This window comes from Suricata suricatta, chromosome 17 (assembly GCF_006229205.1).
Source record: "Suricata suricatta isolate VVHF042 chromosome 17, meerkat_22Aug2017_6uvM2_HiC, whole genome shotgun sequence".
Taxonomy (NCBI): domain Eukaryota; kingdom Metazoa; phylum Chordata; class Mammalia; order Carnivora; family Herpestidae; genus Suricata; species Suricata suricatta.
Genome location: NC_043716.1, coordinates 42,445,099 through 42,461,826, shown reverse-complemented (window position 1 = coordinate 42,461,826; position 16,728 = coordinate 42,445,099). Strand labels below are relative to the sequence as shown.

The 16,728-nt window shown below is 40.3% G+C and overlaps 1 protein-coding gene across 1 annotated transcript in view; it reads right to left on the bottom strand.

Annotated features, from left to right (window-relative positions):
* Nucleotides 1-13,677, bottom strand: part of EFCAB13 (EF-hand calcium binding domain 13) — a 125,225-nt gene extending 111,548 nt beyond the window's left edge. Inside the window, exons 1-3 of the mRNA XM_029927959.1 lie at nt 13,647-13,677; nt 5,677-5,786; nt 1,599-1,759 (exon numbers count right to left, since the gene is read on the bottom strand). Of these exons, the coding sequence (XP_029783819.1) occupies nt 1,599-1,759; nt 5,677-5,706 (191 nt within the window). The 5' untranslated portion in view covers nt 5,707-5,786; nt 13,647-13,677. The remainder of the gene's footprint in view (nt 1-1,598; nt 1,760-5,676; nt 5,787-13,646) is intronic.
* Nucleotides 13,678-16,728: the final 3,051 nt, after the last annotated feature.

Sequence of the window (16,728 nt, the reverse complement as noted above, 5' to 3'; positions counted from 1 at the left end):
AGCAAAAGTATAGTGGGACTACATCACACTGTTCCTGGACAGCAAAGGAACCCACTAGCAAAATGAAAAGGGAATCTATAGAATGGGAGAAAATATTTGCAAATCATATATCTGATGAGTTAATATTCAAAATACACAAGGAATTCATACAACTCAATAACATAAACAAATAATCCAATTTTAAAAGGACTTGAACAGACATTTCTCCAAAAAAAGACATACAAATGGCCAACAGGTACATGAAAAGCTGCCCAACATCACTCATCATCAGGGAAGTGCAAATCAAAACCACAATGAGGTATCATCTCACACCTATTAGAATGGCTATTTTGAAGGAGACAAGAAACAAGTATTGGCAAGAATGTGGCAAAAGGAAACACTTGTGCACTGCTGGTGGGAATGTAAATTAGTGCAGCCACTATGGAAAACAATGTGGAGTTGCCTCAAAATTAAAATTATAATTATCATATGATCCAGCAAATCCATTTCTGGCTATATATCCGAAGGCAATGAAAATGCTATCTCAAAGAGATATCTGCACTCATATATTCTTTTTTTTTTAATGTTTATTTATTTTGGGGAGAGAGACAGAGCATGAGTGGGGGAGGGGCAGAGAGGGAAGGAGACACAGAATCTGAAGCAGGTTCCAGGTTCTGAGCTATCAGCACAGAGCCTGATGCGGGGCTCGAACTCAGGAACTGCAAGATCATAACCTGAGCTAAAGTTGGACGCTTAACCGACTGAGACACCCAGGTGCCCCTGCACTCCTATATTCATCACAGCATTATTCACAATAGCCAATGTATGGAAGCAATCTAAATGTCTATCAACAAGTAAATGGCTAAAGATGTGATCACACACACACACACACACACACACACACACACACACACACACACACTGGAACACTATCCAGCCACGAGAAAGAAGGAAATCCTGCCATCTGTGACAACATGGATGGACCTTGAGGGTATTAGGTGAATTAAACTAAGGCAGACAAAGAAAGGCAAATACAGGATGATCTTATTTATACATGGACTCTAAAAAGGCCAACTTCATAGAAACAGAGAGTAGAATGGTGGTTTTCAGGGGCTGAGGATGGGGAAAATAAGAAGAAGGAGAGACTGGTAAGAGGGTATAAATCAGAGGTCTGTAGGCCTAATGTATATTATGGCTATAGTTGATAACACTATTTGTACAGTTGAAATTTGCTGAGAATAGAACTTAAGTGTTCTCACCAACATAGTAACAATAATAAGGAAATAAGGTAAATATGTGAAATGAGTAAAAGGTGGTAATCATTTCACAATGTACAACATAAATCATTACTTATACACTTAAATATATTATTTTGTCAAAAAAAGAGAAACTTGCAGACATACGGACAATTGCTCTCTTATAACTAGAAGCCCAGCTGTGAGAGAAGTGAGAAAAAACAAAAAGAATGACTATCTAGCAATTAAAACTATACTGAAAGAATGGCCACAAATATGCATTGATCCTCTACATTTGGTACATTCTGAGAACACAGGAGCTACATTTTTGGTTCTCTCAAGCTTGCAGAAGTATAATTCAAATAAGTTCGGAGTTTAACTTACATTTTTTTGTGTTCCAGTCTCAAACCCCTAACTTCATGTGAAATTCTCTTCTGTGTCATTTTAGAAAACTTGATGTCTTTCTTGTCATCAATATGTGTTGGTGGCAAGTTGGTTGCAAAAGAATTACAGCCTTCATCTGATACATCAGTATTTTCTTCTGCCTGTAACCAAGAGCCACAATCAACTATGTTCTCTTGCACAAGCTCAATAAGACCTTCTGGGTCAAATCATTCATTGTAGATATATATTTTCTCTAAAATGATGCTACCAGACAGAATTTTGTTGAGAAGTATTTAATTATCAGTGCATTAGTTCAGATTAGGTACATATTCTAAACATCACCAACTATCCTTAGTGCATTATGCAGTTATAAAATGCCCAGCATTCATGAACATATCTAACAGTTGTGGAATCTAGTTCTTAAGGCATCTTTAAACTTACTTCATTAAATTAAAAACTCTTCTCTACATCTACTATCAAGAAGATGAGAAGACAAGCCACAGAATGAGGGTAAATATTTAGAAAAGACATATCTGAACATGGGCTGGACTCAAAGTATTGTTATTTTGTATATTCAAAAAAAATACACAAAGAACTCTTAATTTAAAAAAAGCACAACCCAACTTAAAAATGGGCAAAGATCTTAACAGACATCTTACCAAAGAAGATGTACAGATGGCAAACAAGCACAGGAAAAGATGTTCAACACCATGTCATTAGGGAATTGCAAGTTAAAACATCAAGATACCACTACCCATCTATTACCATGGCCAAAAACCAAAATACTGACAAAATCAAATGCTGACAAGGATGTGGAGCAAGATGAACTCTCATTCATTGCTGGTGGGAATGCAAAATGGTACAACCACTTGGAAAGACAGTTTGGTGGTTTCTTATAAAACTAAACATACTTTTGTAGCAATAACACCTTATTGGTACTTACCAAAGGAGTTGGGAACATATATCCACACAAAAACCTGCACACAGATGTTTATAAAAGTTTTATTCAGAATTGCCAAAACTTGGGAGAAAAAACAGTGCCCTTCAGTAGACAAATGGGTAAATGAACTGTGGTACATCTAGAAAATGGAATACTATCTGGCGCTAAAAGAAAAAGGAACTGTCAAGCCATGAAAAGACATGGAGGAAACTTAAATACATTTCACTAAGTGAAAGAAGACCATCTGCAAAGGCTACATACTATATGATTCCAACTATACAACATTCTGAGTAGGTGAAGCTATGGAGACTACAAAGACCAGTGGTAGCTGGTGGGGGAGGGGAAGATGAATAAGCAGAGCACAGAAGATATAGAGGGCAGTGAAACTATTCTATATATTATAATAATGGCCACATGTCATTATACATGTGTCCAAACTCAAAGAATTTACAATAACTCAAAGAATTTACAATACTGAGTCAATCCCAATGTAAAGTATGGACCTTGGGTGATAAAGATATGTCAGGTATCTACATATATAGAGGGAGGGGTTATATGGGAACTCCCCATATTTTGCTGTGAATCTAAAACTGCTCTAAAAAATAAAGTCTGTTGAAAGAAAAAAAAAAAGCACCTATATTGCTTCCAAATAGACACCTCCTCCTCCAATAAAGGAAGTAGACCCTAGGAGCAATGAACATGTTTAGAAAAAGAGGAATGAAGTTAGAAATATACTCTTTTGAAATGTGGCTGTTTGCAAGTCATCTGGGTGGCTCGGTGGGCTAAGCATCCAACTTTTGGTTTCAGTTTAGGACATGATCTCACAGTTCATGATCGAGCCCCGCATCAGGCTCCAGGCTGACCGTCCGGAGCCTGCTTGGGATTCTGTCTCTCCCTCTCTCTCTCTCTCTCTGCCTCTCCCCTGCTCATACTCTCTCCCTCTCTCTCAAAAATAAATAAATAAACTTTACAAAAATGTGGCTGCTTGCTTTAAACAACTGGACTGCATCTAGCTGAACAAATTATAAAGGCAACTTATAAAGCAGATAACTAAGGGAGTGTAGAGAATCTCTGTTTCTACACAAAATGAAAATTAAGGGAACTATTTCAGTGACTTTCACAGTCGGTATACATTCCTTTTACCACAGAGGCACACCTTCAACAACTTGCTTCAAAAAGGCAATCTGATTTACTGCCCAAATGAGGTATTTATTAGGAATGATGAAAAGTTTCCTAGAGATGTTGAAAAAAATGACTCAAAATAGAAACCAGAAAAATCAGAGGAGGAAAATCTAAAAAGAGAGAGAGGTACAAAACCCAGTTATCAAAGACCAGATGAACAAAAGCAGTCAAATAGTGAACAGAAACTTTGATGATACAGAAAAGGAAGAAAATAATCTTTGAAATCCTGTGGTTAAAGGTGAACCATCTGGATGACATAAACTCTATAGCCTAAGGAAGACTAACTGGTATGATCTATTAATACTTTTAATCATTTTAACTTTTCATCTTCCAAATCAGCTTATGAGGGCACAATCAACAAAGTATTAAGTATAAAAAGATGAACAGGTTAATATACATATCACACATCTTGGTACTTAGCAAGAAGCCTTGAAATTGTTTTTTTAGGGTGTGCCTAGGTGGCTCAGTTGGGTAAGCATCTAACTTTTGTTTTTAATTCTTTTAAAATTTATTTTTGAGAGAAAAATAGACAGAGGTGAGTGGGAGAGAAGCAAAGAGAGAGGGAGACACAGAATCTGAAGCAGGTTCCAGGCTCTGTGTTGACAGTTCAGGGGCTGTCATCACGGGGCTTAAACTCAGGAACCATGAGATCATGATCTGAGCCAAAGTTAAACACTTAACCGACTGAGCCGTCTAGGTGCCCCTAACTTTGGATTTCAGCTCAGGTCACTTTCTCACAGTTCGTGAGATCCAAGCCCACATCACGCACTCCAATGACAGCACAGAGCCTGCTTGAGATTCTCTCTCTACTTCTCTCTTCCTCTCCCCCATTCATGTTCTCTAGTGTGCATGTGCTCTCTTAAAATAAATAAATAAATGTTAAAAAATTTTTTAATTCTTTTGGATTACAGTATAGATACATGTCTTATGTGGTGGCACCAGACTCATTAAAAGCATAAATTTAAAAGGTTAAGACTTTCAGTTGACAATATTGAATTTTACCTGAGCCTTGTGCTCCCAGAAAATAGTGGAGATTAAAGAAATCCCTTCACCCTTTTGTGTTCTGGAAAATAGCTTGCTGCAAGGAATCACCCTTCCCCATATGCTGTAGATAAAACTCACAGATGCCCCTTTGTTTACCTATGACAAGGCCAAACACCTTCAAAATTCCTTTTCTTTGCTTCATGAGTGATTAGCTAAACTGTTTTAACCCCACTGATTAATCAGAACAAAATGCTCATTAGCCAAACTTTGGTTAAGCTTTTCTCCTTCCTCCAGGCCCCTAAAATAGTCTCTGATCTGTTTGTCTCATCATGCCACTCTTTCATCCCACTTCCCCATATCCAGTTCTTCTTAGCCTTGTTGACTCCTCTCCATAAAAGAGAAGTCATTTTTGCCCAGCCCTTGAGATGCTTGCACATCTTATGGTCACAGCCTTCTTCCCGCTCCTGCTATTTCAATGAGTAGTCCTTTTCCTCCCTTGCAATAATCCTTTTGGATAAAGTCTCTCCTTACTAAGTCCAGGTTTGTTTTTTGTTTGACACATACTGGCCAATGGATAAGAACATCCCCTGAGTCACAGGTTGGAAGGCTAGAGAAACGTGGTATCATTTATACTATCTTCTGGTTAGACTCCCACATCACTAATTATATTATCTACAATCTTTATTGTACAATCCTTTATTCTCCTGAAAAACTATCCCTGTCCCTACCCTCCCAAATATTCTCACCCTACACCGTGGACCTCTTGATACTACACAGGTTGCTGGAATGAAGTTCAATAAATGCCCACTAAAAGACCTCAAAAAGCCACCTTAGTTATTAAAGGATCCTGTAACTATATTTCCTTATGAATCTGCTTACAGATTATGGATATGAGATCATATAAACTATTTTTTAATGTAAACTAATTTTTTTTAAAAAAAGGAGACTTTAGAAACTGTTTTGAAAAAATACCTGGCAGAATAAAGGTACTTTAGTTTCCATTTTTCAGTTTAGAGGTAAATTCTGCCCTTGAGGATTCAAAGGCCTTGATGAACAAGTATGAATGAGCACAAATGGATTTCCTGCCAAAAAAAAAAGTTAAGAAAAAATAATATGCCTGTTTAAGAGACTTAAGTAATTATATTTACCCACCTGAAGTTATTCCTGTAATGTAACACAGTATAATACCAAATAGATATTCCCCAAGCCATACATGTGTACAAAGGCTAGAAAAAGCAGTTATAATTCACAGAAGATCATCCAGCCCCTTAAATTTACTTTCTGTAGTATAAGAGGTAGAGAAACACAAAACAAATGACATAAAAAGCAGATAAATCCAGTTATATTTATTTATTCAAATAAACCCAGGGAAACAGAACTACTAACATGGCAGCAATTACCAATGTTATTAAATACTTACTATATACTAGTCATTACGATAAACACTTTAACATAAATTATTTTAGGTATCTATTAAGAAATTATCATTATCTTTATTTTACCAATGAGGAAAATAAAGACTCAGATCAAGTTGTCCAAGATTACACAGCCAACAAACAGAGGAGTCAAAATTTGAAGTTCAGGCAGCCTAACTCAAGAGCCCACGGTCTTCAGCATCCTGTAACACTGCCTCTTGAAAAAATACTATTGCAAACAAAAGATGCTTGCCTTAGTCTGTTTTAGACCAAAGATTTCCACATCACATACCAAAAAATTTTATAAATTCCCCACATTTTCAGTTTTTACTCACATATGAGTTACACTGGATGTGCTATTTATTACATGGCTAGTTATAGTACATTGTTACAATTATCAGTTTCATTTTTATTTATTTTTTTAATGTTTTATTTATTTTTGAAAGAGAGAGAGACAGCATGAGCAGGGGAGGGTCAGAAAGAGGGGGAGACACAGAATCTGAAGACAGGCCCCCAGGCTCTGAGCTATCTATCAGCACAGAGCCTGATGAGGGGCCTGAACCCACAAACCGCGAGATCATGACCTGAGCCGAAGCCGGATGCTCAACCGACTGAGCCACCTAGGCACCCTAATCAGTGTCATTTTCATGTCATGAAGATTAACTATAAGTATTAATATTTTTAAATCATTTATTTCTGTAATGTTATACTAATTACTGTTGAATATGATATGACCAACCAACATTCCTGGAACTCAGAACATGTTAAAAATAAAATGAAACCATGTGACAAATACCCATCTCAGAAGACATTAGATGGCTATGCAGGTTTCCCCCAGCAGCCCACTCTGTGTAACCTCTTCTAGATCTTCTTTAATGAGTTCAGTCTTTACCTCGAAACTACTTGGTATAGTATGGTCTTCATCATTGTTACTGTCTTCACTATTCAACTGGCATTAATCATTTGCCTTATATTTTTATTTATCACATACACATCTCCTATATCAACTATAACCTAAATTTCATGGGTGGACTGAAAGGAATGGATTGGCATCTTATTATTCTTTGAATTATTTCTCACAAAAACAAGCAAAATGCTGTATGTATAAAACAGAGGAAGGAAAGAAGGGAGGGAGAAAGAAAGAGAGGGGCTAAGGAAGGAAGGAAGGCATTTCCTCCCTATAGAATTTATTCACCAAGAGCTTCTTAAGTTATTGAAGTACTTAATTAAGCACAGTCAGCTTTATTTAAGTAAACTGTGAAAGGAAGAATTGTTTCATAATTTTTTGACCTACCAAAAAGGTGTCTGGTTTTACTCTGTTGGATGAATCAAATACTACATAACCCTCTCCAAGCTCAGAGAAAAAATAGGAGTAGGAAGTCTCTTCCAGAAATCTGACAAAAGAATTCTCAACAATTTCAATCCTTTGACACATATATGAACTTGTAAGGACAAACCGAAACAAATGTATCCCTCTTCTCCAATCTACCAATTCATCTCTCCATTCATGAATTCAACACATATAAACTGCATGCTTACTATGTACTAGACTCTCCTCTAGGCTCTGGGGATACAGCAGTGAAAAAAACAGGAAAAAATAAATCCTGCTCCTCATGGAGCTTACATTCTAATTGAGGAGAAACAATAAAATAGGTAAATAAGTAAAATATGTTATCTGTGATAAGGACTAATGGGGGGAAATGTGTAAAGTAGGGGAGAGGAATACAGAGTACGGTGTTGGGGAAGAGAAGCAGGGAACAGACAGGGTAGCCAAGAAAGACCTTACTGAGAGGGAGACTTGGGCATACAGATCTGAAGGAATGAAAGTAGGAAGCCAATGAATCTCAGGGGAAAAGCATTTCAGCCAGAGAAAAGCAAGTACATAGGCTCAGAAGTAAGAAGGAGCTTCATTGTTCAAGGAATAGTGGGAAGGCCCATAAAGCTGAAGCAGGAAAAGCAAAGTAAAAGAAGGAGAAAGGGGGATCAGAGGGGTCAAGGGAGGGGGGGCCAGAGAGGGCCCCTAAATCATTGTATAAGCTCAGGATTATGCTCTGAGATGGGAAGCCATGAGAGTGTTTTGAGGAGAGAAATGATATGATGTAAAATCCTTTCTGAAAAGATCACTCTAGTTGTTACAAGGAGGAAAATCAGGTGGGTCTAGATTCCTAAAAGCCAAGTGAAAAAAAGTACTTCAAAAGAAGAATGAGCATCAGGGTGCCTGGGTGGCTCAGTTGGTTAAGGATCTAACTCTTGATTTTGGCTCAGGTCATGATATCAAAGGTTTATGAGGTCAAGCCCCTCATCCAGCTCGGCATTGACAGTGCAGAGCCTACTTAGGATTCTCTCTTTCCCTCTCTCTCTGCCCCTCCCCTTCTTCCTCTTTCTGTCTCTCAAAATAAATTTCAAAAAAAGAAGAATGAGTAACCAGCTGTGACAAACACTGCCAGTAGGTGAAGTACGAGGAATAGTGAATGGCTGATTAGGTTTTCCCACCTAATCGTTTCCGTTGGAGGACACCAACGACCCTAAGAGGAACCATTTGGGTAGTAAGGTAAGGAAATAATGTCCTTGGAGTGAGTTCAAGAGAGAATGGAGGAAAGAAAATTGAGACAGAAGAGAGGACTCTTTCAAAAAGTATGCTATCAAGGGGAAAAGAAACGAGGTAGTAGCTGAGGGGCAAAGGGGTTATGAGGGTTTAAGATGAGGGAAAATAAAGGCATGTTCATTTGCTGGTAAGAATAATCTAGTAGAAGAGCAAAAATTGATCACATAAGAGGGGAGAGTTATTAAAACAATATTCTCAAGTAGAATAAAGGAGAGGAGATTTAGGGTACAATGGCAGGGTCTGTCCTTAGCTAAGAATATACTAAGTAATTCTATTATCTAATTAGCAAGTACTAACTATTCCTAAGTAATAGGAAACATGGCAGAGTAACTGGGATTAACGACATAAAGACCAAGTAAGTAGATGTGGTTGTGGAGGATTGTGGAAATCATGTGATTGCTTTCGTTTTCTTTTGCTATATATATATTTCTTTTATTATAGATTATATTTCTTTACATATATATGATATATATGTATACATATACATATTTAACTTTTATTTTAAGTATGCTCCACACCCAGTGTGGGACTTGAACCCACAACCCTTACATCAAGAGTTACATGCTCCACCAACTGAGCCAGCCAGCTGCCCCTGATTGCTCTAGTTTTCTTAGTGAAACAGAAAGCAACATAATCAAAAGAGAATAAGGATGTGAGAGGAGATCCCAGAGGTTTCAGGACAAAGGTGTTGTTGTAAAACACTCATCTAGGAGAATGAAAGAATTAATAGCTCAAGGGCAACCTGGCAGCATCAAGGGCCCCTTGAGGAAGGGATCATGAATTTAAAGTGAAAACCAGGAAGCATGGTTGTGTTTTTTTTTCCCTCTAGCTCTGTTCAATGCAGAAATGCCGGCACTAAATCAGAGATCTAGATTTAATCTAGGATTATGATTTAGCCAAGAAAGTAAAATGAACTGAAAATGTGATAAGGGAACTGGAGGGAAATGCAAGGGAGTGGTTTTAATTATTGACCATGTAACGAACTGAATAGGAGGCTGGGAAATAAGTATGAGGGAGGGTGAGTAACATTAAAAAAAAAAATTTAGATTGAAGATCCTGGTGGGGTCCAAGGATTATCAGAGTCACAGTGAGCTTGAAAGACAGGAATGTGACGGCTGGAGAGTGGGATACACAGTATTCCCCACCTTATACATGGGGATCTGTTCCAAGACCCCCAGTAGAAGCCTGAAACTATAGAGTACCAAACCCAGTATGTATTGTTTTTACCCAAACACACATACCTATGATAAACTTTCATTTCGAAATGAGGCACAGTAAGAAATTAACAATTAATAATAAATTATAAAAGGGGCACACGGGTGGCTCAGTCGGTTAAGCGTCTGACTTCAGCTCAGGTCATGATCTCACAGCTCGGGAGTTCGAGCCCCATACTGGACTCTGTGCTGATAGCTCAGAGCCCGGAACCTCCTTCTAATTCTGTGTCTCCCCCTCTCTCTGCCCTTCTCCCACTCGAGATCTCTCTCTCAAAAATGAAACATAAAAAAAAATTTTTTTAACTATAACAATATGCTATAGTAAAAGTTATGTGAATGAGGACTCTCTCAAAATATCTTATTGTACTGTACTCACACTTCTTGTGATGATGTGAGATGATAAAAGGCCTATGTGATGCAATGAAGTAAGATGAATGACACAAGCATTGTGACATAGTGTTAGGCTACTCCTGACCTGATGATAGGTCAGGAAGAACATCTGCTGAACCACAGTTGACCATGGGTAACTGAAACCATGGAAATCAAACTAAAGGGGTACTAATGAGAATAAAGGGGGGGGGACTACTAAGACAACGGGGTTGCAATTATTGGTAATACAAGATTGAGAATGTAAAAAAGGGAACAAGTGACTGAGGAAAGGTTAAATAATTGTAGGAAGACAGGAACTGAGAGATCAGAGTACTGGAAGGATCATCTACATGACTGCTAAAATCACAAGAATCATGACAGGAGTAGAGTTAGAGCAGCAGAAAGCCAGGGGCTGAAATTTAACTAAAGCAACAAGGAGTGGTAGTGGGTGGCATAATCTGATAATGTGAGATGCAAAACTAAGCATTTTGAGAATGGAATGAAGAAATGTCTAGAAGCACCTATGAGGATCAAGAAGAAGTCATCTACTCACCCTCTGGTCCCAGCGGTACTAGGAGAGTGACAGAGAAAACAGCCACCACCAGCCGTACCTGTGTTCTGCCCACCACACTCCCAGATACACACTGTCTTTTCTCATTTTCCCTTAAGTCTTGGCGGTCACTATCTGATTCATCGAAGACTACCAAAAAGAAGTGAGGAAATTCAAAACCGTCTGATGCCATCACAAGTATTGTTTAAAGTATCATGACTGACTCAGTCCCTATGTAGATCAAGCTATCATATTACTAAAGGGTTTTCCATTCCTTGGTAGAGTATAGAATTTTCAAAATTTTATCATTTAACAGATATGTTAAAATTAGAGAGGAAGGCATACAGATGGCAAACAGACATGAAAAGATGCTCAACATCACTCATCACAAGGAAATACAAATCAAAAGCACGAGATATCACCTCACACCTGTCAGAATGGGTAAATTCAAACACACAAGAAACTAATGTTGGTGAGCATATAGAGAAAAAGGAATCCTTGTGCACTGGTAGTGGGAATGCAAGCTGGTACAGCCACTGTGGAAAACAGTACAGAGGTTCCTCAAAAGGTTAAAAACATAATTACTCTATGATCCAGTACCATACTATTGGATATTTACCCAAATCATACAAAAACACGAATTCAAAAAGATTTTGGGGTGCACCTGGGTGGCTTAGTTAAGCAACCAACTTTGGCTCAGGTCATGCTCTTGTGGTTTGTGGGTTCAAGTCCCACATTAGGCTCTGTGCTGACAGCTCAGAGCCTGGAACCTACTTCAGATTCTGTGTCTCCCTTTCTCTCTGCCCCTCCCCTGTTCACACTCTGTCTCTCTCTCTCAAAAATAAATAAACATTAAAAAAAAATTTTAAGATATATACACCCCTATGTTTACAGCAGCATTATCTACAATAGCCAAATTTGGGAGGCAGCCCAAGTATTAGCAGTCCATCTATCCACTGATGGATGGATAAAAAGGTGATACACACACACACACACACACACACACACACACACTGAAATATTACTCAGCCATAAAAAAGAACGAATAATCTTGCCATTTGCAACAGCATAGATGGAACTAGAGGGTATAATGATAAGTGAAATGAGTCAAAAGAAAACAGATACCACATGATTTCACTGATGTAGAATCTAAGAAACAAAGGGGGTAAAAGAGACAAATCAAGAAACAGACTCTTTATAGAATATAAACTAATGGTTACAAGAGGGAGGTGGGTGGGGGAATGGGCCAAATAGGTGAAGGGATTAACAGTACACTTATGATGAGCAGTGAATAATGTATACCATCGTTGAATACTGTACCCTAAAACTAACACTTTATGTTAACTATATTGAAATTTACATAAACAAACTTTAAAATGAGTAAATGGAGTTGGGGAGGATTGCTTATTGTTCATGAAATCATAGAATCCACAAAAGAGCTAGAATGATTTTAGATATCTTTCTGGTCAGGGATGACTCGGGCTCAGTCAGTTAAGCTTCTGACTTCAGCTCCGCTCATGATCTTATGGTCAGGTCCGTGGGTTGGAGCCGGGCATCAGGTTCTGTTGACAATTAAGAGCCTGGAGGCTGCTTCAGATTCTCTCTCTGCCCCTGCCCCACTGTACTGTCTCTCTTTCTCTCTCAAAAATAAACAAGCAACAACAACAAAAGAAATCTTTTTGGTCTAATACCTTAATTATATATAAGGTAGCTGAGACACAGAAAGATTGTGATTTGTTCACACAAGGTAAACAAAATAGTAGCAAAATTCAGGTCTCTGATTCCCAAATCCAGGGACAGTTTCACTAAATTTACACTGCTTTCTTGGTAAACCAAGAGGCACAGCTAGGCCTAAACACGGAGAATCCATTTTGTTTTGAGTGCTCTGATGTTGACCTTGCGCTTCCACAACGGTACTTTCTCACTTGGTGAGTTACCACCACCTCCACTAACCAGCTGCTTCCGTCTCATCTCCCAAGGGTGACACCCTTCTGCAAAGTCCTTTCTAAAGCTCTTTCCTTCCATTTGGCTTCCCTCACAAGCCGCCCCCTCACTCGCTCACTAGCCGCACTCGCCTTGCTGCGCTAACCGCAAACGTCCGTTAACAGCAACTGCATACACTTCTTCACTGTAGCTTTTACCTTTAACGTTCACACATAACCGGCCCCACTACCAAACTACTCATACTGAGTGAACTTCCACTTCATGGAAGAGCCTGTGCTGTGGAACATTCCAGCAGGCCCTGCTCGTTTAGACCTCTGGGGAAGAAATGATAGACCTGCAAACACGTTAAACTTCTCTACTACAGGGTGAAGGGTTTGCTCAAGAAGCAGGGAAGCTTCCCAACCACAACGACCTCCATCCACCCTTCTAGAACCACCACCATTTCTGAGACACCACTGGATCCAGCCCCATCACCCCTCTGCCTCTTTAGTGTCGGGCCTGCCCAGTCACATCGCTGCCCCTTCTGGAACCTTCGTCATCTCCATAATTGTTCTAATTTGTCTCTCGCACACCGTGTTGCACTCTCGTCCCTCGGCCCCAGCGGCTTTTCCTTCTCTTCTCAACAAGCCTCGCCTCTCCACTTCTGTCCCTTGGGAAGCGGTCCCATCGTGGACCCCCTCGGGCTCCCAAGGGTCTCCCCTTCCTGCCGCCTCACGGGCCGAAGCCCTAATCCTACGGGATCGGAAGGTCCTAGCACCAGACCCCTCAGCTCCCCGCTTGGGCCGGCGCTCTCGCTGCGTGACCTTCCCAGGATCCCACGCGGCGAGGCCCCGCCCCCAGGTCACCTGACCGAGGCCGACGCTCCGCCCACCGAACAGCCTGCCGTGGTAGCGTGCGGGATTCGGGCGGCCCCTCTCGCTGCGGACGCCGTCGCCGCCACCGGCACCGCGCCAGGGCTCCCGGGCAGCGGGGACCGCCTTTGCTCGCCGTCGCTTCCGCGCCGACTGGACAGCGCTGCGGCCCCGCTGCCCCACCCCACATCACAAGGGCCTGTGACCTCACCCGGCCCGGATCGACCGCCTGCACGCCAGTGACGGCGTTCCTTCCACCTGGGTTTCGCCCTCCATCCTGCACTCCCTACCCTTCCTGCTGCTCTGTTCTTTCCTAGTGCAATGTCCCGCCCTAGTCTGTCTGACCACTTTTCGGGTTTCTCTTGTATCCACCCTTGGAATACTTCCTGCCTTCTCTTCTAAACATTCCATCCCTCTTGGTTTCTACTGCTCTGTAACAAACGGCAGCGCAACGCTCCTTGTCCTGACTGCTGAAGTCTGTTCCAGGCTGCCCTTCAGAGGACTAACCCTTACTTTGCGAAGTGGTGCTTTGTTTTTCTTTGAAGAACAGTTTCGTGTGTGTGTGTGTGTGTGTGTGTGTGTGTGTGTGCGCGCGCGCGCGCATCCTGCAGATGAAATGATAATGGTAAAAGAGCGATTTTTCATGGCTTTCCCCAATTATCATGTCACTAAAACGTTGTACGGATCCAAGTCAGTGAAATTAATCATTTTTAAGGTTTTTGCCACAGTACAGTTGTAAATGATCTGTCGAGCGGAGAGCATTTGGCAAATATCCCCCCCCAAAGCCCATAATTTGAAGTATAAAGGTAAAGTTTCATAAAGCTAAATTTATTCACATTAATTGGGCCAACCTGAGCTCTCCGTTGTTAACACTGTGATGAGCAGCGTGGTCTTTAGGGGCGGAACTATCTAAATTCAATTATTGGGTCAATTATCCTAATTATTTACTGTATGCAGTGGGGCAAACTAAGCTCTCTAAGCCTCAATTTTCTCATTCGTTCAGGATTGTGATAATTCAAAAATGTATATGCAGTGCTCAATAAATGTTAAAATGTTCATTCCTTGAGAGATACTTGTGCCCATTTATGTTAAATCCTAATGTGTAGGCATTCTTTAGTACTTTACATGTATGTGGTTTATCTCCTTCAGTCGTCTGTAAGTAATGAGTGCTGAGACCATGTCTTTTAGCTTTGGAAACACACCACCCTCCAATCCCTACTTCTCCACCTACCCACACACACTGTTTACAGTCACCTGTAACTGGGCTCAGCCCATTTTCCATCTATTCATTAAGCATCAACTTCTCACTTGAACAGATTATAATGGTTTCAGTCTGTGTGCTGATCACCAGGTTGTGGATGCTTCACAAGTCTTGAGCACTTGTGTAGTTTGTTGATACTGAATCTATTGATGAGTTAGTTTCATCTATAGATGAAACCGTATTAGTTTCACAGACCGTCCCCAAATAGCACCAAGAGTATAGTAGTTAGGTTTAGATTCTTTTACCTAACAGAAAATCCCTGAATAAGTGACCTAAGCAAGACAGAATTTTATTTCTCACAGTGGAGAGGTTCAGAGATAGTCACTCAAGGGTGAATATTGCTAACCATAGTTGCAAGGACACAGTCTTCTATTTTACTACTCTACTGGCGTTTATTCCAGTGGTGGCTTAAGGGAGCTATCACAGGCAAAAGACTCTAAAGATTTTTAGGGTTATGCTTCTTGGATCCCCTCACTCAAAAAATATGGCTTCTAAGAAGCTTCAGGCTTTTGTTCTTCTGCAGAAGCCCAACGTAAAGACTTAGCTCAAAGATATTTATGGGTAGGGCTTTTATCTTATGGACTGAAACCCAGTAAGATTTGCCAGAGATTCGTAATTTTTTTTAGTGTATTATAATTGTCAGAAACACCACCAGCTTGGGCTGAAGGAGTCAAAGCATGAAAAGGAAAAGAGGCCTTTGGACCTTCAAGTTCTATAAGCAGGAAGCAGGCCCAGAAAACTATTTTGATGTGAATATATGCTCCCTTTAAGGGAAAAAAAGATGGTTTAGAGGGTAAAACCAAAAGCCTAGAAGATAGAACCAAAATCCATGGAGAATTATTCCCAGGCCTTTCGTTTGGAACTGCCAGCCTGTACCCAAGTGACTTTCAGAATTGCCATGGACCAGGGGCTTCTGCAAACCACCTGTTTCTACCTGTTGGGACAGGAATGTAGCAGTTACCCTATCCATTCCATCATTTTACATTGGTTGTTGCAGGAAGAGAGCATATAGCTTTTTCCTTTAGTTCACAGGACTTCAGATTAAGAGGTACTATCCCCAAGTGGCTGAATGTAAGGAACTATATCCACAAAGACTCATCCGCCCCAGGACCTATTTAGAGGACAAGACTCTGGACTCTGAGTGAATGCTCTAGTCAGATAAGACCTGGGGTCTTGGGAAGGGTGAGCACATGTTGGAAGTGAGGGGGCTGTAAAAAAATTTGTGACCAGAGGGTGGACGTGGCAGTTTTAAAATATGTCCACAAATTCTTGGTGTATTAGTTTCTTATTACTGTAACAAATCACTACAAATTTAGTGGCTTATACAATTTATTTCATTTCTGGAGGTTACAAGTCCAAAGTTGGCCATAAGGGCTAAAATCAAAGGCTGCATTTCTAGAGGCTCTAAAGGAAAATGTTTCTTACCTTTTTCCGCTTCTAGAGGCTTCTGCATCCCTTGACTCATGGCTACCTCACACTGACCTGTTTCCATCATTACATTTACTATTCTCACTCTGACCCTCTTATAAAAACACTTAGAATGTATTAAGGCTATCCAGATAATCCATGAAATTTTCCTGTTTCGGCCTTTAATTGCATCAGCAAAATCCTTTACTCCATGTAAGGTAACATATTCGCTGGTTCTGAGGACTGGAACATGGGTGTCTTTGGGAGGGGGGGTGAGCAGGGCAATGATTTTATCTACCACAAGGGCATCTAGTACACGCTTCCTGAATGTGGACTGGTTGTAGCCCGCTACTTACAATGAATAGAGTATGGCAGAAGAGCTGATGTGACACGTACAAAACTAAGTCA